Here is a 27671-nt window from a genome sequence, read left to right on the forward strand (position 1 = left end):
AAAACATAGATGCATACGCTATCAATGACGTTGAATTAAAAGTCTAGGCAGTAAATGTACCTCTGATATGAAAATGGAAAAGATGTAAACATTCCAGTTTAATAAACAGCTTTTAAGCTTTGATTGATTATGACACCAACAACTATTATAATTTTTTTTTCACATTAATTTTGTATTATACGAGTTGGCATAAAGATTTTTTGTTCCATATTCGTACAATGCAGGATGCTTCTTTCATAATTAATATCAATTTGACATTTAAACAAAGGCTTATTCAAAAACGGTATTTTGTGACGGAGCTGTTTTATGAGTCACTGAAAGTCTGTTGGAAACCATTTACGACACTGTTCAGGTTAGTTGATGACAAGAAAAATGGAAAAATTGTTTTTCATCTAATCACACCTACAAGTACAAGTTTTTTATTTGGATTGCGTGCAATTAGTAATGCATTCACCATTGTTGACCATTGCTGACCATTGTTGAAGCATTATTTATCTGGCCAATATGCCCAAATGATGTCTGCAGCAACTTCACTATTATGACAATCATCTCTTAGGCACAGCTTAGTAACATAATACAGTAAGATAACTACTAACACTTAAAGGATTGTCTAACTTTTCATTGTTTCTAGCTTTCCATAATAAAGCAAAAATAATTTAGTGAGGGTTACATAAAATTGATAAAAAAGGTCTTTTCCACTCATAATGCGAAACAATTGTTAATGAAATATGAAACTAAGTTGTTTTAAAATAAAACATATTAAGGGGAAAGTTGTTTTGCAACTTTACAATTACAAAATTATATTCACATCAAAACACATTTAATTGTTTGATTGCAGTACTATAGGGTACTCCAATATATGTTTTTAGAAGAAAAGTTGTATTACTCCTAAGATTCAATGACTTTTGTTTTTTTAGTGCATGCTTATATGTTCTATGAAACACTGTTTATCGAGAAAATTGCACAGTCCGCATACGTTGCAGGTTAGCAATGGATGTTTAAGTAACAAATTATACCTCAAATTGACTGTCGTAAAGGTCTTCATTTAAATTTTTCAGCTTTACTTCGTTTTTGTAATAAATCAATTTATATTATTTCAATTTGAAAGATTGTAATTTATTTCACAAAATTCAATATCAAAAATATTGAAAAGTTAAATGCGTGATGTTTGTCAAGAGATGTGGTACAACCCACGGCTTTATCTCACACAATCACACAATCATCATGACAACATTGAATCACTTTCATTTTGCTCTATCTTCTATTATATTTTTGTCAAGAGACAGCAACTTTCACTTTGGTGAATGTTAATGTAGCAATTGCTGTGCCAAAAAAATCAGATGTCTGATAATCAAATCAAACTTTATAAATCAACCGGCAATTCTCTCATATTTTAATGGAGCCAGCTTCACACATGCTATTTTATTCAGTGTAAAATTTTCAGAAGACCAAACGTGTCTCAAATTTAGTGATAGTCGTACCCATATACTTAACAATCGACACTTGAATAAATAGACTACACCAGATCTCAGAGGTTTGGTAATTTTGTCCTTAAAGGGGAAGAAAGAAGAGATATGTTGAGAAAGGCGGAAAACAAATTTAATGGATATATGTGGGAAGGCTGCAGCACAAAGGCTATTGATTTGTGTGCGAATTTGAAAGGAGTTTATGCCGGTGAAAGGAAGACAGAAATAGATGGGCATTTTGTGAGCAGTCTAGACAGGTGGTTTAGGGGCAAAGTTATTATTTGTCTGAAGATGTCTTGAGTAAAGACGAAACGTCACAATAAATTTAACTTTACAATTCGTTTTTTTTGGTCTATTTCTATGGCTCTAATCAGAACTTTATGTTGGGCATTAATTTTTATCACACGAATTCGATTTCCGCTCGGCAAGTCTCTCGCTACAAGCATTTATATAATTACAATTAAGACATGAAGATTATGTTTGACACTCCTCAATAATTACTTCATTGTCATAGCATTTATATTGCACACTTTATCTTGATTTTACCAAACATTAAAGCAAGAGGACAAAAACAACTCAAATTTAACATTTTAAATTTACTCAACTGATAGTGCGTATATTAAAGATGCAAATATACCGTTAAATAATTTTCGACAACATGCACTGTTACATAATAAACGGAAGACTTGTTATGAAGAGCGTGTTGCATCTATTTGGTGAAGTATAAACGCAATTTTAAGACCACGGTGCAAACTGACTGAAAGCACTATTACATCACAGCTATACAGGTACACGTAAAAAATAGAATAATTTCGAAAATGTATGTGTAGCCATTGCTGTTTGAAAAATAAGAATAAGAAACCGACAATTTAAACACGATTAACATAATCCTATTCTTTTACACTCTTATGAATATGTCGTCTCTTAATGCATGTATGCACTAATAAAGTTCTTTCTGATGGTACAAATTCTTTGCTACCATATAAAACAGAGCACGAAATGTTATACAATATACGTAAAGATATAAGTAAGTGTTCAGGTTGTATATAAATTGATGACTTGGCTTATTTCCTTAGCCTGTATGTTTTTTTGCAAACTCTTAAACTTTCGTATCATTTTAAAATGTTTACAATGAGGGATAATATTCTCAAATTATATGACAACAGAAAACTTTGTCATTATGACATGGTATCCGTCATTTGAAATTCAAGCGTCTTTCAATTTCTTCAAAGTTACCAAGATACACAGCCCACGATGTTTTACTTCGTGATGATTGAATATTAATGAATTCACTTTGCTTTATATTCGTCGCTGGCACACGAACTGGAATTCTTCCATTCTTTTATTTCAATTACGAAAGAAGATATGAAATGCTATTCATGTTTCTAAAAGAAAAAACACCATAAACACTCTGCTAAATCAAAAGAAATAACTGAAAGAGACTCTTCTCACACATGATGTTCTCTTACAGATTCACTTGTTCTGTTATTGTGCTTACGCAACACATTACAGTTTTTAACTGAATACTAATTCCAAATTTTTAAGAACAAAGTCCAGCGATTAAGAAACATTATTGAAATTCCAAGGAAATACATTCAAATCATAAGTCTACGTTTGTATATACTCCCATGCTGAAAAAAATAACTTTTTTGTTTGATGACACCCTTCCTCCACGACAGAACAATTCAATGACGTCTTAAGCCTCTTATAACATTTTTCTGGATGCAATTAATTGTCTACAATAGCAAGTGTCATTAACCCACCCTCGATGATTGTCATACATTGCAGTTCTGTTTGCTGCGTCACAAACACCGTGTATAAGCATTTTTTTCCTTTTAAACGCAAAGAAGAAAAGGTTATCTATTATTATTATTTCGATATTGTGTTCATAAAATATATCGAGTGCCATGCAATTTGATTTGACTAACTTCTTTTTGTAAAAAATGCTTTGTCTATTTAACAATATGCTCTAAGTATCTCGAAATATTTTGTTTTTAAAGTATACACACACTATGAGTAAAAACAACATTATTAATGTAGTAACACTTGGCAAGCTTCTACTCCTTTAACTTTAATATGGCAGCAAAAGGTTTATTGCTGCCAGCAGTGACTAAATTACCAAGCAAAGATAATGAAACAATAACTATTTCTACAATTTACATTGATATAGCAACGATACGACAATGCGGTGTGTACTCTAAAATGTTGCGATACCTTTATTTGTGTATCTGTCGTTGAAATTAAAGTTAAAAACTACGCTTCTTGCTATTCTATTTTTTTAGTGAATTTACATTTCCAATGTGTTACGTATTTTTAATAGGAGTTATTTATTTATCGTGAACAAGTGGGAAATATTATTCCACAAAGAATCTAGATTATATTTCTTTTCAGATGTTCTCATTTGCCGTAAACTATGTGTCAATACGTAATCATTAAGCTGCTAAATTTAACACGCAGCAAATGACATAAAGCAATTCAGTTTTCAATTCATTGATATATTGGTATTACATGCATTTTTCCTACACCCCCCCGAATACATTAATAATTCGCCGGGTTTTGTTATAAGGCCTTCATTTTTGCAGAAGCTGTCGCAGTGTAAAGATACTTACAACTATAGAGAGAAGAAGCCCTTCATCGAGGAAATTTGTGCCGTTGGTTAAGAATGGATAATTCAACCAATTCAACAAGGACAGAACTCCATGACAATATGGATCAATTTTTCCTAATAGTGAATGGATTCATAGTTGTCTGTAAGTGATAATTATTGAAACTTAACATAACGTAAGCCCCCCAAAACAGAAAAAGTATGTTATTTAGATATTTTACATCGATTCTTTTCTTATGACTTCTTTACGGCAACTTTTGCCATAAAAGATACAGCCATTTCAAAGAATATCTTTTATTGAATTTAGGTGTTTGAGGATATTTTGTCGAATTATCTCCAGTTATTTCAGCAAATTATTATTTATTGATGTTATTGGCAAAATATATGTTTTGTATGCTCAAAACTTTTTGAGGTTACTATGTGCATTTAAAGATTTTAATTTTTACGCCCACTGCTCTAAATTTTTCACCCACTGTCGTTTTCTATATTTATCAAATCTTCATTATTAAACTACACATGCAGATAGAAATTTTAATATAAGAAGCTGCTATTGTACTAAAGCATGATGTAAAATCCACATCACTTGTCCTTCGTTCTAAAAGCCCAACAAAGAAAAAATGTTTAGTATTTTTTGAGATCTGCATATTTCCTTAAAATGACAATGAAACAAAGACATGTTTAAGTGACTGTATCATGTTTCAAAGTACGAACTTTCACGTGAATAATAAGATAAGATAAATTCTTTGTGGTCGTTTATATGAAAACGCGGAAAATGGTTTAGCGGAAAACGTAGAGAGAAGCGGACCAAAGTTAGAATACAAAGATTAAATAAAACATGCATTGTAAAAATTAACATTGCATGATTATTATGTCTTATTTACATTATATTTTCAATTTTTAAAATCTATTAGAAATTATCGACGCACTAAAATTTTTCTGAGTTTATCCAACGACATTCCACTGATAACTGACGTTTAGTAAACTTTACTCACCTGATACTAAGAGTGGAAAAAACTGTGAAAAACTCTGGATCAAATTTTTCTATTTCAATGCATGAAAACTTGATAAACCTGAAGGTTTAATAAAGTTATAGTTTAAAGAAATAATCATACAAATTTTAACAAAAATTTTCACGGGAAAATAATTAAGTCTTGAAAAATATATATTACAGTATCCGCGTTACCCGTAACTCGCTGAGAGACCCTTCCCCAATGTAGCCGGTTTTTCAACAACTTAAATGTTTCATTTAAACGATTTACGTTAAATTGCACGAATGTTCAAATCATTTTAGCTACAAATATTGCAAAAATTGTAAATTTGGCAAAGAATTTCTATCGCCGAATTGCTATTCAAACATACGTGATACGTTACACATACCAATATTCGGCAGACACAATTTCATCAAAGTTGTTATGATTATCTGCATATATTGGAACTCAAAATTCTAGTTATTTCGTTTATTTCGTTAAAGACAATAATGACAGTTGGTTGTGAGTATTCTTTGCTTGACAATATCCTGAGAAATCAAAGAATGTCATAAGTATAGCTAAATAGTATACTTAAATATAAAATTGTCAAGAAATTTAGTATTACCCAAAATATACAGATCTCTAGGCTCAATTTGTTGATCTTATGACATTATGATTATTGAATACAACTTTGGCACAAAAATTTGTTTCTTGTATTAGTAACTTTCTTCTTAAATTAATCATTCATAAACTCCAATTGAACGATCTACAACGTTTACATGTAGCTGTGTTCATTGATTTTTGTGCTTTCTTTCAATTCACCAGTTTTTGCTGCTTGCTAAGGTTTTTATAATAGCTAACATTGACAATTACTCTCATTGAAAACTTAAACTTTTAAAAGATATATAGGCAACTCTTGGTGACAATCAAGCTGCATTAATTTTAAAGATAATTATTCAATGAGTTTGAAAATCGAAATTTGTCGACTTTTTAATTTATAACACTAATCTTATTAAAAATATCATTGCCGCTGTGTCTCTAAAATGTTACGATGGCTAAATTAGCAGGCAAATTGCAATTTTATGAGCTCTTTTGACACAATGTACTTTGCCCATTTTGAAATAAAACTCTATTTTTACTAACATAGCAATGTTTATTTGACAAGCCGAACTTAAATATTCAATATACTATAGTAACATACCAACGATAGGGCTATTTTGAAAGCTATTTCTTGAAGGGATAACACAGTAGATACTTCCAAACTATCCAATGGTTTGGCACAGGGAAAATTATCGCTGATGAAAATCTCAAGAGCAGTGTACAAATGATATCTTATGCCTCAAAACAATGTCGCCATTAATTGAACATTCTCAATATTTCACAATTTGCCTCGAGCCTTTCCTCACGTGGTCTATTTTGATGACAATATTATTCTAGCAAAAATACAACAATAGTATCTAATATTTCATTAAGCATCCCATAGCATGTAATATCTCTTATTCATGTTCATTTAAGCAGTACTCTAGGTATGTTTGATGGAAACAAACCATTACCCTATTATATGTCACAGGATTGCTATAAGACGATTTTCATTTGATTTGGATGTATGGTATGTAACAGGAAAAACTGTTTGAAATGGATATTGTAAATACCGTACGAAAGATTCCATACATTTTTAAAAAAATTATGTTTTTGTAGTGCAATGTTTGCCTAAATGTAAGCGGTGCATCTTAAAATATCACGTGAAATTTCACGCTAACTGCATGTGAATTTTAGACTTGGAATGGACTTTGAGAGCAACCCACTGTTTTACGAAGGATAAAATATGTAAAGACAAGAAAACTTTGACGTTAATGTATGTTTTTGATGATCGTTAATTGTTATACTAGTTTTTAAATTTAAGGAGTTGAAATATATATGCGTATTACGAATTTGGCTTGAGGCAGTAATATCCAACAATTTGTAGTGGATTTTGTGAAATTCAACTTTATATAAATAGAATACCATTGTTTTTAAACTAACGAGTTAAGAACTAAAACGTTGCTAAAATTATAATGTCGTCTGCAAACAGAATTTTTTCTATTTCTTGATGATTTCTATGGAATGCATTATATACATGGAATGCAAGAAATTTAACGGAAAATGGAAATGAAAGAAAGTGGCATATTTTGTGAGGACTTCACGCTAGCTCAATTAGTTACGGTTAATACATTGGCAACACCTGGTAGAGTATCGAGTTCAATGTTATTAAGAGATCATGTCCTAAATTGCAAAAACATGTTAAATACAACATAATTGTAGGTTTTCATCTTATAGTTTTTCCCTTCTAATTTAGCAGATGCAGAAAGTAAACAGTCATAAACGTTTATAGCTACTAAATCAATATATTGTCTGATGTTTTGAACACAGTTAACACAAAGCATAATTTTCGGGCAAAATTTGTAAAAGAAAGGGTTTTTAAAAGAATAGCTCTTAACTCACAAGAATTTCAAACAATTAAGGTTTTTATTATTTGGTCATTTTGGTGAGCACTTTCTTCAATAATTCTCGCCATTTCAATGATCAAATGCAATATTAAGAACAATTTCGGCATATATTGTTTTGTTGTAAAATTAGGACTCTGGTAAATTAGGACGCTCGTATTGAGTCATGTGGTTCTGCATTTTAATTTTACTCATCTTACAATTATGACAATATTTGCTGTAGTAATATGCATTCAAAGAAATAATGTATAATAAACCCACAAGTATTTTCTTTCTATTTATAAACAACTATTTATATTCTAGCATGTTCGAACGCAGGATTCGATATTTGACGAATAGTTGATAAAATAAGCGTTTTGTAGGGTAATTTGGTTAGAGACTTACACAATTACGAGTAACTAAACCGATGCATATTTCATACTAGCAAATACAAAGCAATATGACAAAAAAAATATGAAGATACATTCATGTTGCCCGCCGGACGAAAGAGCACTCGTACGCCCGTATTTTAAAAGCTCACTCACATACTCAATAAGTGGGGCTTCAAAATCGCTTCATATTTATTCCAAGACTGCAATTTCACTGCACTTATTGCTTGATTTGAAATATCAAGGAGAAAATCTTGCCATAGATGGAGAAATGACTTTGCCAATGATTACAGCGTGATTTTCTTGTCGCACTTAATGACTGTGAATGTGAGTGGGCTTTTATAATACGGGCATTAATCTTGCATCGATCTTTATCAAATTTAAAATTTTCACTTTCAGCAGTCAATTTTTGACTAAACTCTACAAAATCACAACAACAAACTGAGCCAATATTCATATCAATTCATAGTTAGAAGAATTAAATGATATCATTAGCGACGTTGTATTGTATGAATTAGTTCTGTGTATTAATGACATCTTAGGATACGTTCATGATACACATGTGGCTTTGACGAGATTTGAACTTGCACTTTCGACGAGTTGTTATTCCACTGCTCTACTTGTTGAGCAACCATGCCCAAAAGGAATTTGAAACAAGTGAAATATCTTTTTTGATTCTCTACAATGTCCATCTGATTCTCTGATGGTGGCTTTGCACGACATAAAGCTAAAGCCCGGTGCTATCAATAGACTGCTATCGTATAGCTAGAGTGCCTTCTCCATGTACAGCTTTTAAGAGATTCGACTCGACCGCAATCCCTTTGAGCTAGATAGCTCAACATGTTGAAGTGTATTAGTATACCAGGAGTAAATGTATGAAGCTCATCAAGCAGAGCGGTGGATTAGAAAAGCGAAAAGCGAGTTGAAATCTCGTCTTAAAGTCACTAATTTTTTCATGCGCAGATAAAACCGTTTCAGGATTCATGTTTTGATTATATCTGGTTTCATCATAAAATTTCAATCAAGCCTCATGTGAAGTTTAATGACTTAAAAAATCGCCGATTATTTTCTTTGTGTAAAGTTCGTGCTAATTAGGAACAATGCAATGCCTCGAATGACTTATGCAACACAGCACACATCAAAAAAATTTAAGTGACTTTAAACATTAAAGACATTCAGATGTGCCAGTGTCGTTATGTTTTTTGTTAAAATATGGTCAACAATAAAGCGATATTGTCATGACATGTCATACAACACATGTTGATTGGTCATTTTGTCAACTTAGCAAGCAATAAAGATATATGAGCAAACTTTGAAATAATTTTTGTTGTATGTTTAGCTAAGCAGATAGAAATAATACATCATGATATTGACAGAAAGTTATTTTATGCTTTGTGAATAACTTTGTTCAACCATAACTTATATATCATAAAAAAGCGCTGTCTTTATATGATGATTGTTATGGTAACGAAACAAACTGGAAATTTAAAATATTTTTATAGAAGGCAAACTGCAACGCTTTTTCATCTCATGCTCAAGCTATAATTATATTTTCTTTAATAAATTCTACAATTATTGTGTTGTGAGAGATAGTCGTGCAAATAAAATTTGCGCTGTGGTCTTTTGATATACAATACACCGCCATGATCAAACAATCCAAAAAATGTTTTGTGTTTTTGTAAATAATAATTATAATATATACATCGCTTGAATGAACAAGATACAATAAACAGATAATCCAAGCCTTAGCCAAATTTATTCATTTTTGGCGTAGCTGTTTTAAGTGACACAACTCAAGAAAATGGCTTTAGGAGTTGAGTTAGATCAGTTTTTCCTTATCGTAAATGGCTTCATAGTAATGTGTAAGTCTTATTATCTATTATTCCTTTATAATAAATATGTTTAATTTATATCAGATTATACTATCTGAATCGAAGTGCTAATTAAATTGCTTTGATTCAATCAAAGCTTAGGCAAAATCCTTTTGTCAAATACGAAAGTGACTTATTTTGCGCCTCCAGCTTCACAATTTTACGGTTGACCGTTTATTCTAGAGTATTGAGTCATGTTTATATGGTTGTGAAAAGTACGCAAAAGAAAAAGTTATGAAAGCGGTACAAAATTTGCGTTAGGAAATTTTCCCATGCAATAGCTTATTAGAAAAGGAATCTATAATCGTTGTTTTCTTCATCGCCGTCAATACCAAAGAAGATTTTTCGGTAGCATTTTGCCATATACGTTGTTATGTCATGTATGATGTAATTTGTCCATGACTTAAAACGAAAATTCGTCAAACTTGTAAAACATCATGAATGGGACAAAGCAAGTATCATTTCTTCATCATTATCATAGTATATGATTGCTTATACTAGTTTCTATTAAATTTCATCAAATGGAATATTTGAGGATGAATATTTAAGGCACATCAAGACAAGTGTTTTTGTTTCTTTTATCACCATCGGCACGAAACGAAGAATTTTCGATTGCGTTTTACCGTATGATGATAGTTGACGAAAATGAAAAATAAGAAAGAGTAAGCGCTTAAGAAGTTTGTCTTTAATTTCTTATGGAAGATTTTGTAATTTAATGATTGAAACATTTATGATGATTTCTCAGTAGCAACAAAGTGATCACAAAAACGTTAAATCTGTAAACATTTATCACTATATTTACGGAAATTATGATGGCTACCAGCAACATTCTGCTATAGAATCAAAGTTAATTAAAAATAAAATGGAACATAATCTAAGTTTAATTAAAACTCATCATGATTTTACAAAAATTAAAACATGAAAACATTCATATACAAATACCTAATAACCAAGCAACATTCAGAACAACAGCCGAATAAAATTTCAGAATAATGAAATGGAAGATTGTAAGAATGATAATCATATAGTTTATTGTTTACAGCTTATTGATCTCAAGCATTTCAAATAGAGATAAACAATTAACGTAATTACTGTTTTAAGATATTTTCTCTGAGAAGATTTTTACTGTATTGAGGTTGCCCTAAAGCGGGTTGCTTAGTTATCATATATTTTTACCTTAATTAAAAAGAGTTTATTTCCCTCTTTGAATAAGAATTGCACCCTACAGAGAAATAGGGTGGATTTTGAAATGTAAAATATTTGTGTTCCAACTCATTTTTATGATAATAGAATCTGTCCTGTCGATCATTAAATTGAAAGAGCATTCCAGGTGTAATCGAGGTCTGTTTTAAATACACGTGAATTAAAAAGCAATTAGGAATTCTTTGTTCTTGTGGTAAAATATTTGACAGAAACACATGAAGTTAGTGTGTGCTTTGTGCGTGATAGCCTGTACTTATATTATAAAATAAACATGAGACATTTCCTTGGTATGCCGTACCCAGTAGAGTGACTAAATGCCTTTGAGTTGTATAACTTTTACCCAAAAAAATCTTTCAAAAATTCATTCTCTGGTATTTCATAACCAATAACATTGTCAAGAAGATAATTTGAATTTAAAATTGAGCTATAATAAACTTTATTTCATTTACGCAGCAAATTGTACTACGTTTAACACTTACTTAAACATCTCGGTTTTTATAAATATTGATATTGTTAAAGAGATTACGTCATATTCCAAGCACTATTTCCTAAGAAACAAAATGTCTACAACCCTCTGCTAACATAGAGCGTTCTATCAAATGCGTAAATTATAATTAATTTCTAATCTATAAATGTTGTTTTTTCTTAAGTTCTTTGAAAAAATACTAACAACCTGTTTGAGATCTAATTCTCCTCTCCAATTCTCCCCTTCAACAATTTATTTGTAGAAGTGAGTTTTTATACGTTCACCGGTGATAATTTTACAGTATGTTATGCTCTAATTGTGATATTGACTAATTTGTCATACTTAAATTATATCGAAAGCACAATCAAATAAAATGAGTTGAAATTTTCTGTTGACATAGTTATGTCTGGAATATATTACAACTATGTTTATCTTTAATTTAGTTATGCAAGCCGGCTTTGCATTCCTCGAGGCTGGATCAGTTCGATCTAAAAACACGACAAATATTTTGATAAAAAACACCCTTGATTTATGTAAGTACTCGTACAGGTAACTCGTTGGTTAACTTTACAAAATGATGCGTGTGAAATTGGTAACTTTCAAAGACATGGAATTTTGCACGTTCTGTATGTTTCTGTTACCAGGAAACGCAAAACAAAACTTAACAGAAATGTAATTGAATAAAAATTTGACATGGAGAATGCAGTTGGTTATAAATAATCCAATTTTTGCAGACTTCTTTATTTTGTCTGTGATCAGGCATAATACAATCTTAAGATGGAACGTGCAAAAAATCAAGCTCAATACAGGTTTAGGTACTTTGTGTACAGTTAGATTCGTTTACTCCTTAAATAATTAGGTTGATTACCTTTATGTCGGGTGTATGTAAATGACTAGAATATTATAAATAAGAAGGTTGTGTTGTCGTTAGCTTATTTTCTCAGCTTCATTAGTTCATAGAACAATTTTCTGTGTTAATTGCACGTGTCACATCATTAATCTTTCTCCTTCTTTAGTTATTGGCGGCATTATTTATTGGTTATTTGGTTTTGCTTTTGCATTTGGTGGCAATAACGACAAATACAAAGGAGAGGGAGATAGGTTTATTGGCCATACAGATTTTGCACTTGCTGACCTGGACAGTGACCAGTATGCATTCTGGTTCTTCCAGTTTGTATTTGCAGCTACTGCTGCCACAATTGTGAGTGGTGCCATCGCTGAAAGAGCTGAATTCATGGCTTATCTGATATACTCGGGATTAATTACAGGTACAAAGGCCAAAAGCGAGGTAAAATTTAAAAAACAATAAAAAAAATAAAAAATGTGTTTAACATAAAAATAAAATATTAACATACTAATATTTAATTATACACATATTACCAAACATAAGAAAAACATCATCAATATTCATAATTATCTTTGATAGTTTCCAATAACGGGGTTGCACAAAATATGCAGAAGAGATTTATGTATGTATAGGAAATTTGATGAATCTATATTTCCCTCTTGACTCGTGAACCATGATAAAGCTTGAATAAGTGAAATATCTTGATCATTAGTTAGAAATATATAACATTGGTAATTCACGACACAGATTTGATGAATCACTTATACCGTAATCACTTAAAAAGGTGCCACAGATTGCCTTTTCAACATTAGGTCAATAAACAATTAAACGAAGCATTAGATCTCAGGGGACTGAAAATTGCTTTTACAACTCCATATTCATAAGTAGCTGCAAGAGAGCATGCTAATATTGGCATCATGAACCCTTTGTTTTTGTCTGCTTCAACTAGCTTAGCTTCGGTCTTCAAAGTGAGCAAATGATTAAACAAAAGAAAACGCTAATTTCAACTGCTGAGACAGCACGTGGTCTTCATTTATTCGATACTTTGGGTTTGCCATACGTAATTACGAAAAAGGTATCATTTCATTATCCAAATTGTTGTGATAATAGGCCAAGATTGCTATTTAATAAGAAGTCTATCCTCACGTTAATCCTCACAAAAATCGTTGAACTATTACAAACAAGATGCCTGCTCTGCTTAAGCTCGCTCTCCGGAGATGAAACAAATTTTTTTGGGGATGACCCAATCTAGACAGAAGGGAATGCAGCGAAACGCGACCCAAAGAAGAGTTTTTTGTATGTTTTTCTAATCTCGAGTAGCTTTCCCAAGTGTTTGAATTTAACCATCTAATTTATCAAAACATTTAAAAAAAAATTAGAGTTTTATTGAATACGAACAAGAAGGGGTGTAACATTAGCAGAAGTATGAAAGCTGAATTATTCCAAATGGCAGATTGTAAGACGAAATTCTCTCAAGCAAAGGAAGCAGTAAAATTTTGTAAACAGAATTGTCAAAACGTTTTGTAAAAGACATTTAAATTTAAAGTAAATATCGCTCCATATATTATGTTTTAGCGTAGTTTTGTCTCGTATATAGTTTGCACCCCCTACTATTGTTTGTGAGAAGATAACTTCATTTGTAATTGGACTGCCGAAGAATTACTTTTTGTTACGCATTGCAAATAACGTATTATAAAAGCGCAGTGCAACGAATGCGTACTTGGGCAACGAAGTCGTTTTCTCGACAAGCCGGTACCTCTTCTCTTGTCCCTCCAGAGTAGGAGTAAGAAATCCTATTTGCTTTAGTTTCTACGCATAATTCGGTATTCGAGCATCTCTTTAATGATAAAAGGCAATGTCTATCTTAATTCTCAAACAGCAATAGAAAAATAATAGGACCGACAAAATGTATCTTACTAGATGAGAACGGTATTATGACGGTAAAGTTCGTTAGGTTTATAGTTTGTGATCTACCTGGTCTAGAGTACGAAAACATAATTACCGCAGTTTTGAGTTAAGAAAACACAGTTTCCAATAGTCGGAGTATAGATTTGTTTTAAATAAGGCAAGACCGGCAAGTGTATAAAATCTATAGTAATAAGTTTTAAAGAACTTAAGAAGAAACGGCATGCTCGTCTAAAATGTCTTGGATTGACCATCTGTTTGAGCACTGCATGTCTGACCAGGAAGTCACGTGTTTTCTAAATTTCTTGTATACCATACGTTAGAAAAGTAATCCATTGATTCTTTAATATCAATGCAAAATGCTTTATTGTACTTTTAGCCATCAAAAAGGGCTTTAGCCACAAAGAAAATTTTATATAATCTAGCTCCTCCATATGCTTTATAGAGAGGTTTTTGAATGAATGAAATTTTGCAATTATTACATTTTAGGTTACATTTCACCGCCACTCAATTAAAAATATCCGCCTTCGATCTTGTTCAAAGTATGAGTTGCTTTTTACTCTAGGTAGTTGTAGGGCAACGGAAGTCTTAAATGCACCTGTGTATTTTTGGTTTTTCTTCTGTGCCGAGAATTAGCAATTGCACAAATCAACAGGTATTGTCTACTGGTGGTGCATAACAAATTCAGTACTTTTGCTATTATAAAGTATGAATTTTCAAAATTTTGGCAACAATTCATAATACCTGTAAACTCGTTGAACAGAGCCGAAGAGCAAGGTCAATATTAATCAGAAAAAAGTGTATATTGACCCCCAAGTTCAACCACTGAGTACAAATAACATGTTATCATACTACGTCCGCAGACGTTCAAGGCTACGTTTGTCTAATTTTTGATTGGTTGCTGCGTTGCATTATGTTAGTTGTTTTTAAAATTTCATATGCGCCCTGCTGTTAAATTACATAAGTAAACACAAAACAAAATACCGTGCGTTCACTCTAACTTTTTTTGAAGTAAATTAAGTTAATGACTGTCGTTTGTATGTAAATATATAAACGTGTCATTAAACTAACGTCAAATGTTTAATATTACCAATATTTATTAAAAGTAGCTCAGTAAAATCTATATAAATGTCAATACCAACGGTTGTACGAATTTTAATACCAATGACTGTATGAATGTCAATACCGATGGTTATGCAAATGTTAATACCAACAACTATACGAACGCTGACTCTAATGACTGTATGGAAAACAATTTATTTCGAAGAAAATTAATACCGTAGAACTTGCTTTTATGAATATCGCCCCTCCCCTCTAATGGTCTAGCTGGCTATACCATTGTGACGCAATATATAATGGTAGGCTGTAGAACTTATCGCTACGAAATGTTGATGTGCCTTCAGTTATTCCTGTATGTCTTCATGCAGGAAAGCAATGTAGACACGAAATTGATATGTCGAGGTATATACAGTACTGAGTTTTAACACACAACTTCGTACCCGGAGTTAACGCCTGAGCTGGCATCTTCTTAAAAGGCACGTGACATCATTTTTGGATATTATCTGTTGATTGTTTTGGTACTTCTCAAAAAATATTTAACTACTTGCTAATTAGTTTTTCGGTAAAATGCGTATTTGTTACAACAACTCTAATACAAATTGTAACATAAAGAAGCGAACACTGGAGGATTGAAACCCAGAAATGCACCTGTAGGATTTTTAATTTAGTTTATAATGTACTTTTTTGCTCTTGCACAGAGTTTGAACAGTTATAAACATGACATATTATGCAAAGAATTCTATGACAATGTATGATTTCTAATTTTTAAACATTTGTTGAAAGTGTAATCATATTTGAGAGCTACGTTATTTCTAGAAATACTGTTTGCTCGTAAAAAGTAATTCAGAAGTTGTGAAGTATTTTTTTTAAATCTGCTAGAGTCAATAAAATCTAAAATGTTGTCATAAGTGTTTTAAGAACATATCGTTCCAAAGATAATTAATAAAGGTAATGCCTAAGGCTCAAAAACTGTCAGTGTTCGTGTAATTATTATTTCTATAATTTTTTGAAATACGCAAATTATGGTTTTATTACTGATTACCACTTTCGTAAGTTAATCGACTTGATGTAATTAATTGCTAGTTTGCTACAATCACTATATAATAAGATTTAGATGCCGTTCGGGTAGGTATTATCTTTGAAGAATTTAGAGATGCATTGTGTTACATTGCATAAGTTTTTGGATCTTTTGTAAAAAGTGCGGCAATTATGTAGTCATCTTTACTTTTCAGGATTTGTGTATCCTGTGGTTACACATTGGGCATGGTCTAAAGACGGATGGCTTGCAGCAGAAAACAGTGACACTCCATACATGGATTTTGCAGGCAGTGGTGTTGTTCACATGGTTGGTGGTATGCTTGCTTTAACTGGGGCCATTTGTGTTGGTCCTCGTATTGGACGATTTGATAAGTCAAATGACCAGTCTATACGTGGTCACACAGTTCCGGTGAGTGATTGAATTTGTCTGCTTATTTCTTTTCCGGTTCTTTTCAGAAAGACTATTGCCATTAAAAAGATTTTTCTTAATTTAAATCAAAGAACAAAAAAAACATCTTGCGTTTCTCAATTTTGGCACAATTAAAACTAAGCATTTTCTAGAATTTCTGATCTATTTTATCCATTCGTGTTAAAGAAAATACAAAGGAAAATATAGTTCAGGAATTTCAGAATTTATAATTGCTGCGTAATCGTTTGATGCAAACAAAAAACATCAAAATTGAAACTATACTCCAATGATAATAACTTTGGAATAATTTAAGTGGAAATTGTGAGCCACTTATTTTCCAGGTTAGGTATACAAAGTAAGGAATAGATCAATTGGGCAACAACTGTAAAGCTTTGTGTTTCAAAATAGGCAAACGTATTTTTATAACTTGACTGACTACCTTGTTTATCTGGAATAGTAATAAAACAAATATACAAAAGGAAAGCAATCCTTAGCTGTTGCAGAAAAGTAATGCAGAACAGCAATGTTATTTAGTTAAAATCAAATCTTATTTTAAAATTAACTTAAGATATATGCTTTTTTCACACACTTTTTTAATTCACGTGAAAGGGCAAATATTTAATGTCTTTTTACATAAAATACTCTGTAAAAATGTTTGTTTTCTATAGTGTTGTTGACTTCATTTTTAGATGGTCTCGTTAGGTGGATTCATTCTTTTCTTTGGATTCCTTGCTTTCAACGGAGGATCACAATTATCTATTTCAAATGCGGGCGATGCAAGTGTTGTTGCACTTGCCATTGTTAACACGATTCTGTCAGGTTTTTGGAAACGTTTTTTGTTGTTTTTGTAAAAAGCATTTATACATTTACACAGTGGCGGATCTAGAGTTGTTAAAAATAAATAAATTATTGCAGGTTATTTTAAATGCAAAATACTTTCATTCTACCATTGAATTAAAGTCCTCATGACACAAAATTTTCCTATTCAGAAAAAGAACTTTTAACTGTATTGTGTTCCATTTAAAGACTGAAATTTGCATTAAATTCTTTAAAGCAATTTTGTCATGTTTGGTGATTGGTATAAAAATGTCTCTTATATTTTTCCACGCACAATACCAATTAAACATTATATTATATTGAATCGAATTTTTTTTGGAAAAGTTAGAAGTTAAAACCAAAATTTTAGAGGTATAAAATTGATTTGTCAACAGCCAGTATTGAATTCACACTTATAGATGTTTTATGATAATAAATAAACTACTTTATTTTTTTATAGGTGCTGGTGGAGCTGTCACAGCCATGTTGATGAAAAGAATTGCGACTGGATTGTTTGATGGACACTGGAGCTTACTAACGACCATTAATGGCGGACTTGCAGGCATGGTAAGATTGTTACTATAGTTTAGAATCAAATAATGTTCTTTTTTGTTCAAAAAAGTAAAAATAGTAAAAAATGATTTTTTGTTGGCTTAGCAAGTAAATAAAGTAAATAAGGTTAAATAAAAATAATGGCGAATAAAGAAAGTGAATTGGCAAATTATAGAAAGTGAAATTCGATGAAGTTATTTTCTACAAAATTTTTGCCATTTTTTAAGGTCTCTATCTGCGCTGGATGCAACACAGTCGAACCTTTCGCTGCGTTTATAACTGGTCTCTTTGCTGGTATGGTCTTCATGTTATGGAGTTTTGTCCTGGAGAAACTGAAAGTTGACGATCCACTTGATGCCGTTGCAGGTATAATAAAAATTGCTTTGCAGGTCACACAATCTTGCTTTGCTCTATCTTTGACGTTGTAGTGGGAATTAAAAAGACAGTCATGCATCTCAAACCATGCGCTAATCAATTTGAAAACTTTTTTCACCAGGATACTGTAAAGCTATCAAAGATGTAGCTTGTTCTATTTATAACTCTAAACTGATGCTCGTAGTCGTATTCTAAAAATCACTCCCAAGCACTTGCATAATGTGAAAATACATAAATTTTTTTCTTATACAATTTAATGACAATCTATTTCTCCATGAACGGAAAATTCAAACGCTTGAAACCATAGAACAAGTTGAGTGAAAATATAATCTTCGAAAAGTTGGGACATGATTTTGAATACCACTTGCTGACTGTAAGTTTCAGTTTTCAGAATACGATCATTAGCAAGGGTGTAAGTCTTGCATTTCTTTACTCTCACGAAAACTGTTGTTTTTTTGTATAGCTTATCCTTATACAATCTTGAAGGATGACCATATGCAAATATAAAGAGCTGCTTGAGTTTGTTTTGTACAATGGCTCACAAGGGACACCACAAAAATAATAAGAATTATACAAAATAAAGATATTAATACATACACAAAATACATCATACACATACAAAATAAAATTGCACATACAAAAAAAATATACACACAAAATAAAAATACACATACAAATTATAATCGTGGGCGCTTGCAGTGTCGGCTTACTCGGAATTGTTCGGAATTGACCTTTTATGTTTTCAAAGTTCCAATGGCTCCAACTTCCAGAGTACATGACAAAATTCACTCATTTCACTGTGATAAATTATTTCAAAGTTGCTTACGATATTGTTTCCCGTATTCTGGTTAAAATTAAGGCTAATGTGTTGGACTGGTTGCAGCAACGATTCCGTCTCACTCTCGGAATCAAACACGTACTATGATGATTGTTTATCAGAATAAAACATTACACACTTGATAACAGGTTATTTCAATCGTGGTTATCCGTATGGGGCAATCGTCAGACTTTTGAAAACCTCCAGTATTCTGATGTCTATACGGAAACGGCATTTGTGCCAAAAAGAAGCTTTGTCAAGTGATTGTGCACCACAGTTGCCAGTTGGCACAAACATAGACCAGTAGACCACATGTTATAGTCACAATTACACATATCTGATTAGAAACTGATAATAAACTGATAGTCCGACTATCCGACACTGCAAGCGCCCGCGATCATATTTTCTACGTGTATTTTTATTTTGTATGTGTATTTTTATTTTGTGTGCGTGTTTTTATTTTGTGTATGTATTGATATATTTATTTTGTGTAATTTATCATTTTGTGTTATGTCCCTTGAGAGCCACCGTAGTTTTGTTTTTTTACATTTTTTACAGCACCATTTTTCTCGAATAGATTTTACTAATTAGTTAAGGTATATGATGAACAAATGCAGAAATGCTTTAAAAAAATTTAAGAATTTAAGGTCATAATTTAATTATAATTTAAATTTGAAGACTGCTTCTCCTTTCCAAAGTCTAAATTTAACTAAAAGTTTTACTACTATCTTCTAGTGCACTACGGAGCTGGCTTATGGGGAGTAATGGCAGTGACGCTTTTTAAAAGAGATGATGGTGTTTTTTATAAATGGAGCGATCAATCATTTGATCAATTTGGCTGGAATTTGCTTGGTGCCGCTGTCATTACAGTTTGGTCAGCATTTTGGGGATTTGTAATTTTTGGATTGTTGAGAATTTTTGGATTGTTACGTGTGCCTCGTGATATTGAGCTGAAAGGTATTTGTATTTTTTCGAAAATAAAGACATGAATTTAAGTGATTTTTTCAAAAATGTAGCAAAATTTAAAAAGAAGTAATTCATAATCATGTTTTATCCCCAGGCCTTGACGTGCCAAAACACGGCGAACCAGCATACCCAATTGAAAGCTATGGCGATGGGTGGTCTCAAACGCCAGCTGTAAATGGTAATACCCACAATGCTATTGGTCTCGCCAATCGTGGTATTCAGCAAGACATCCCTCCTGGTGCACCGCGAAGTTAATATGACACGTTGTTTCTAGACTTGCCCTAACTTTGTTCTTTAACTCTCAGCATTTTTATCATATATCTTTTCACACACATACACTGAATTGTGTTAAATAGTTTGCGCGCTTGCATTGTATTGGCTGAGGTAAATGTAAGGTTTTCGAAATATTTGTAGAGGATTTTTTCTTGATGTAAATGTTACGATAGCTGCACCTTGTTATTTCAATGTATCCTCAGGCAGACCACTTTCTTGTTTTAGTTAAGACCATACTTGTCTCTTTGCGTTTTGAGTAGTTCATGATCTCATCTACACTTACTTGTCTTGGACGTATGTTTTTCCTCAAATTTAAACCTTTCTGGATGTTTAGACAGTTACTAAAATTGTTATACTGAGTTAGTTTTTCTTTCATAAAATGTCGAAACTAAACATCAAGAATATTAACTGCAATTGATAGATCATCGCATAGGTATATTTGTTTTCTTTACAAAATATGAAATTTGACAGTGACAGAGCTTGAATGATTGTAAATGGCAGGCATGTATTTTTTTGCTCCTGACTTAATATAATACTATAACTACAATTTAATGATCTTATTGTGACAATAAATATTAGCTTAGCACAAGTCTTTGGAGTTGTTCTTTTCATATTTTTTAATATTAATTTATATATATCGTTTGATTTTTTTTGACGAGGTAGTGTTCTTCCTTTGCTTTCTTATTAGAATGTGCTAACTCTGATTTAACTACGAGTACTACTACCGCTACGAGGTTTAAGTGAAAAGGATCTGGGTTCGATGACAAGTTGTCGTACTCGTAGTCAAGCAACTTGTTAAGATAATGACGAGAGATAAGTACGAGAACAACAGAGATAACTTTGCTCGTGTTCACAAAAAAATATGCGTGCGCTGAATGATGTATAGCTGTGTTTGCAAACCGATCTGAGCTTAACAAATCGAACAATCAATCGATGAAACAAATTCTAAATCAGTCATGAATACATTATAAAGGAAAAATTAAAAGGGTTTAATTTTGACTTGTCTATTTCGCATTATTGTCATCTTATAAAAGAGAGAAAAGATGTTCTTAGTTTTGCACTTATGCAAACCTCGGTGACGTTTGCGAGCAAATGGTTTGCACTGAACTCTTGTCCGCTTATGTCCTGTTCAGAAGAATGCAATTTAATTTTATCAAATAAACTTTAAAATTAAACTTTTGTTCCATAAAACCTATAACTTGGACCTATTTTAACGTTACCAAAACTGTGTGGCTACAAGTAATTTACTGAAGTGCACTTGTTATCTTAAAATATACATGGGTAAAGTAGTGGTAGCATTGAAAAAGTAATCTTAACTGACTGTGCAAGGCAATGCTTTATATTTGATTAGATTACTGGCTGGAATGGCTGCACCTACCGCACTTAGCATTGGCTTGGCAATTTTTCATAAAAGGCAATTGTTTGGCTGTCGTTATGGAAAGAAAATAATTACTTTCATCGTCGATTCATACTTTTTCAAGCCTGTATTTAAGCAACATGGTAACGAGAGGAGAGGGCAACTTCTCTGATCACCAATATTGTGATATTTCAGGAGAAATGTTAGGTGAATGTTCCTCTATGCCTTTAGACGCTTAGATCAATACCAGATAGAATGTGGTAGGCATTGGGGAAAACTCGCTTTTCAGATAAGCTAATATATAAATTAACTAAATGTGTGTACCAAACTTATGCAAGTTTTTCACTGAAAACTAAAACTGCTATGACGGAGTAGACGATTTCCAGTAGTGCATAAATCATCATTGAAGAATTAAAAAAATTTTCTAAATATCTTATTTTTCCCTAAATATGGAGCGCCTTAACAACGTGGACTTGTCATTTTATTTATGAACTGTCCAAGTTCAACTGTTCGACATTCTATGTGAGATGTCGAGACAATGTTTCAACTGATAGAGATTTTAAAATCATTTCATATGATGTGAATGCCGATAAAAAAATATTTTAATGAAGTAAATTGCAGCAGGAAGGGGCACACATTCAAAAAAATTATGGGGGGGGGTTCTATTTTCTAGCGGGGACCGAGTGTTATATAGTGTTTGTGATTGATTGAAAAGCTGTCAATTCATAAATACAAGCAGGGTTTTTAAAAACAAAGAGGATTTACTTTATGTACAACTTGATCTTAAAATAAATGAAAAACTTTTCTGATAGTAACAAAGAAAGAAATATTTAAAGATATGACACCAGTCATGAAATGATTTTCCCCCAAAAAGCATCGAGTAGCTTTAAATGGAATTATCAAAGGAAAATTAGGTGCAATTCTCACATTTTTTCCTCGTTGTAACGCCCCTATATAATTTTAAGACGTGACTGGTAACTAGTTCTGTTGTGTTAGCTACTACACCATAATTAATTGTTACATGCATAGCCAATTAGTTATAACACTTTTAGCGGTACAAGTGAAGCCGTGTAACCATGTAAAAGCGCAATGTTAAAAAAATGTTTTATAAAGTCTAAAGTCTGCATTCACCTAACCGAACAAAAATGAGGACAATTCAACACTGCGACTTAAATTCGCTCAAGGTTGCACTAGAAGATGCTCATACAACTTAAAACCTTGACTACATTTCTAAGCCCTTAATAACCGACCGCGAGAAAGATCGGACAGAATGTTTTTGTACAGAGACTATTCAGGGGCTGATAATCTTTTTCAAGCAGTTAGGATGTGATTCAAATCAATGGTTAAGATTGAAAGTCTATTACAGCAATTTTGTATTTAAAGGATTTGTTTTTTTACATAAAAGTATTTTTGTGACTCTAACATTCAAGCGCTGGTTTCAAAATCTAATCATCTAAACAACCACTTCAAAAAATTAAAATCAACGAAGCAATGCGCCTTTGATACCTAAAATCTAAAATTTTTATAAGATTCTATGATCATAAAAATTTTAATGTACACTGTACTTGATGCGCCTTTGTATTATTCAGTTTTTTCTTTCCCATGACTTGCTACCCTTAACACACGGCCACGAAAGGAGACACTTAAATCTGATTGCACTACGTTGAAGAAAATTTTTTAAAACAGAAGTGTTTATTCTTTGCTTAAAATGAATTGTGTTTGTTCTTGTGTGCGTCATAACGGTGTTCTTATGGAAAAAATTTCCAATTTCTTCCTAAACGGCTCATATTTTCCCGATTTTTTCCGGGCCGACTATTTTGTTCAGTAGCAACATCTGGACAGACTTTTCAGACATTGTAGTGGTGCCCCCCCTAATTTGTGCCCCTGGAAGTAGGAATAAAGCTGTATAAAAGAAAGTTAAGTGGCTAGCATGCATGTCATCTCAATCAACATGTCACGGTTTGACGTACTAATTTGTGCGAGTTTTCTAAAGAGAAGGATAAGTGTTCATAAAGCAGTCAATTATTTGTAATAATGTGAAAAGTGTCAATGAAGATTGAAACTGCACACTATAGCAAAATATTAATTTTTGAAACAATACATATCTATTTTCATTACAGCACATCACATCTGGTACGAGATGCAATCTGGTACGAGATGCATTGCACAGCAAACACTGTGCAGTGGCTTGGATAACTGATAAAAAAATCTACCTATAGCAAAGGCTTATAGCGATTTGTAGTTGAATTTCAATTTTTTTTAATACAGAAATAGTCGTTCGAATAGCTAAAATCTTTTTTGAGTTAGGGCTTTTTAAAAACACGCCTATTAACTCTACCTCAGGATTCAATGTATAACTAGAGCTAACTGTCTTTTGTAGTTAATTATAAATCTGCTTGTTTACTGTGACGCTATTTTCAAAAACTTAACTATTTCAAATATGAAATAAAGTAAAGAGAAATTGTGGGCACCCCTACCCCCTTTGAGAAAGGCTATGATATCGGATGCTTCCACTATCTATCTAAATTAGCAGAATCAGATTTATAGAAATTGTGTCTCAACCTTTAGAAACTGATTTCAACATTTATTTTGTCATGAAAGTAAAGAGAGAAAGAAACATACATTTTCTCTTTTACTGTAGGTAATTCTTTGGAAGGACGTAAATGTAAATACTGTAAGAAGCTTTAATTGTTTATTTTTTAATGGAAATTTCACAAGAAACTTTTATAGAAAATAATTACATGAAACTAAAACATTTTAAAGTATGAAATCCAGTGTTAATTTCTACAATTAAAGCTTAAGTTTCGTGCATCAATAAAATATTTCATTGAATTTATAATATTGTTTTCAATAAAACATCTAAAAAACTGAAAAACACTTTTCTTTTTGCAAGAATTTGCTGGAACTTCAATTTTGTGTGATTTAAAGGAAAAGGTTTGAACACGGGAGTATAGCTACAAGTTTGTGGATGTAGATTTTCCAGGTTAGTAGAGTCTTGAGAAGGACTGTTGGTGTAAGTATTGCCTGACGTTTGGAAAATTAGTTGGCGTGGCTCCAAATTAGAGGCTTTGACATGTTAACTGTCATGGCCCTAAAAACTCTATTCTTCCATTAAACATTTAAGGATTCATATCATCTGATCAGGGGCAAAAGAAGCAGGGAGCACAAGCTTCGAAGTTACGTGCCAGGTGGATAGGGTATTTAAATTTGAGACTTCAAACATATTATATTCTACTGTTAAAAATGTCTTACTATTTTAATGACTCAAAGAAACCAATATTAGCGTTCATTGTCGTTGAAATTAAAGAAAAGGCTTAGTCTGTGCTTCTTTTTAAACAAATTCTATTGCAATTGTCTAATTGGAAATCGAATCTCTTATTTGTTTGTGCATATCGAGAAAAAGGTTATTACCGGAAGCCAAATTATCTTACAAATATATATTGACGAAATATCCCTATATATTCTGGATAGATATTTGGCAATTCTTTAACGCAATGTGCATTATTGGAAAATGCATCATTTTCTCATGATGCTTGTGTCGTTGCAATACAAAGTCTCACTACTCTTTTTCTAGAATGCCTTTACCTCGATCAGATCACCAAACTTACCAATATAAAGCACCTTTGTGTCATCACAGAACATGCCCTTACAACTTATACATATAAAATGTATGAATAAAACTTCCTGGTGGTATATTTTGTAAATGATCAGGACTGTACTAACCAGGACGATTTACATCCACAAACATGTAACAATACTGCCGAGTTCAAACCATTTACTTCATTACGATCATTTGGACAACAGAGCAAAAACATAAAAAAGACTACATACGTTTTGCAAGCAACATAAGCCAACAACTCTCGTTAAACCTATGTTGCAATGACTTTAGACTCGTTCCAGCAGCACTTAGTACCCGTTAAACACACAAAGAGGCTATTCAGATTGTCAACTCTGCTAGCGACTATATCATAACAACTGATTATAACGACTGTCACAGACGAATCAACATTACATCAAGCAACAAGAACAAAGACTGAACAAACTGAAAGAACCCATGCCAACGACAGTAAGTAACACTTTACTTTCTACGATGCGAACTTTAGCAGAGAAACGAGCAAACAAGACAAAGACACAACACCAAATCAAACAACAACAAAAACTTAAACGTTTAAAACGCACTGAAACACGTACAAGGCATAAACATGGCGATAACTGGGTGAGGAATATTTCTTCCCACTCATTAGACGAAAATGAAACGCGACTACTATCTTACGGACTAAAACATTCCATAACACCTAGAAACGAATCCTGACTGAGACGATAGTATCAAGTGTCGAGGCTGTCCTAGCCTATCAAAGAGACTTGTCAGAGACAAGCAAAGACGAGATCAGAAGCAGGTTAGCCTCTGCTCTACAATCGACCTCTATACGTGACAAAAACTTGACAAAGGACGAACAACAAGCACTCAAACGTCTAAAACACGACAACAGCATCGTCATTTTACCAGCAGACAAAGGACGCGTGACTGTGGTCATGGACAGGAATGATTACTTTAACAAAACGGACACCCTTGTTAATAACAGACAAATGTACGAAAAACTCAAACGAGATCCAACACCATCACTAGTACGCAAACATAACAGCAAGATCTTCTCTATGAGAAAATCTAACATTGTATCTGAACGTATTTACTATTGACTCAGATGTTCAGTACCACGACCACCCAGACTGTACGATCTACCAAAACTTCACTAACCACAAATACCCATGCAAGCAATTGTATCATTCTGTCATTTCTGTGGTTCGGTTACTTGTGAACTCTGAAAATACTTGACTGGCATACTGCAACCATTTACAAGCAAATCAAACACAAGCCACAATCTACTGAAGCCTTCATTAATAAACTAAAAACTATACAAATACATGACAACTATATACTGGTGTCTTTTGACGTGAAATCACTGTTCACCACTATTCCACGTGATCTGACATTTATTTGTACGAAAACCCTCACTACAAACACTACGGACGTACTTCCACTACCAACAGAAGACATTATGCAACTACTGGAGCTCTGCCTCACCTTGACTTACTTCCAGTACAAAGGTGCAAACTACAAACAATTACATGGAGCAGCAATGGGTTTACCTGTTTCAGTTCACCCGTTTCCGCTCATGACTTACAAACATGCACTACCTTTTTGGTTCCGCTACCTAGATGACAATCGCAGCACTACATGCAGACGAGATTCATGACTTTCACACTCACATCAACAAACTGAACAGCCACATACAACTTACCAAATATGTCGAAGAAAACGGAACTCTTCCTTTTCTCGACTGTTTAGTAAAACATGACAATCGAAAACTACGAACAACAGTTTATTGCAAATTAACACACACCGACCGACTACTAAACCAATCATCGTACAACCCTACATCACACAAAGCCACCACAATCAGAACATTAACAAGACGTGCACAAATCATATGTGATTCACCGGACGCTCTACACAACGAAAACAACTATCTCAAACGTGTTTTTGACAAAAACAACTATAACTCAGACTTCATCAAACGCAACTCTTTTTTGGAAGAGGCGTGACGCAGAAACAGAGCTTCACAATTTTTTGGACAATATTTGTTATTACCGACAGAAGACATTATGGAGCTACTGGAATTCTGCCTCACCTCGACTTACTTCCAGCACAAAGGTACACACTACAAACAATTACATGGAACAGCAATGGGCTCACCCGTTTCTGTTGTAGTTGCTGAAATTGTGATGCAATCTTTACAGGAACGGGCACTAACGACTTACAAACATG

At 32.6% G+C, this 27671-nt stretch overlaps 1 protein-coding gene and 2 long non-coding RNA genes across 4 annotated transcripts; 1 reads left to right on the plus strand and 2 right to left on the minus strand.

Moving 5' to 3' along the window:
• Positions 1–3985: 3985 nt before the first annotated feature.
• Positions 3986–21076, plus strand: LOC124457516 (putative ammonium transporter 1). 2 transcript variants are annotated; one of them, XM_047007749.1, is made up of 9 exons: positions 3986–4216; positions 11874–11963; positions 12447–12698; positions 16474–16688; positions 17378–17507; positions 17965–18071; positions 18284–18422; positions 19984–20205; positions 20309–21076. In XM_047007749.1, exons 1-9 carry the CDS (start codon positions 4129–4131, stop codon positions 20467–20469), a joined length of 1404 nt encoding a protein of 467 aa, XP_046863705.1. In that variant the 5' UTR covers positions 3986–4128; the 3' UTR covers positions 20470–21076. The 2 variants fall into 2 exon arrangements, with proteins under 2 accessions (XP_046863705.1, XP_046863706.1); XM_047007750.1 differs by lacking the exon at positions 3986–4216 and adding an exon at positions 9631–9752.
• LOC124457517 lies at positions 4211–6435 on the minus strand. The gene is made up of 4 exons (XR_006952637.1): positions 6241–6435; positions 5449–5587; positions 5064–5141; positions 4211–4666 (listed from the first exon to the last, which is right to left on the minus strand). It is a non-coding gene; the product is annotated as an uncharacterized LOC124457517 (long non-coding RNA).
• Positions 21077–23131: 2055 nt separating the features above from the next.
• On the minus strand, positions 23132–27668 carry LOC124457862. Its single transcript, XR_006952846.1, has 3 exons — positions 27658–27668; positions 27350–27426; positions 23132–23142 (listed from the first exon to the last, which is right to left on the minus strand). It is a non-coding gene; the product is annotated as an uncharacterized LOC124457862 (long non-coding RNA).
• Positions 27669–27671: the final 3 nt, after the last annotated feature.

Source organism: Xenia sp. Carnegie-2017, unplaced genomic scaffold (genome assembly GCF_021976095.1).
Source record: "Xenia sp. Carnegie-2017 unplaced genomic scaffold, XeniaSp_v1 HiC_scaffold_6, whole genome shotgun sequence".
NCBI classification, from domain to species: Eukaryota; Metazoa; Cnidaria; class Anthozoa; order Malacalcyonacea; family Xeniidae; genus Xenia; species Xenia sp. Carnegie-2017.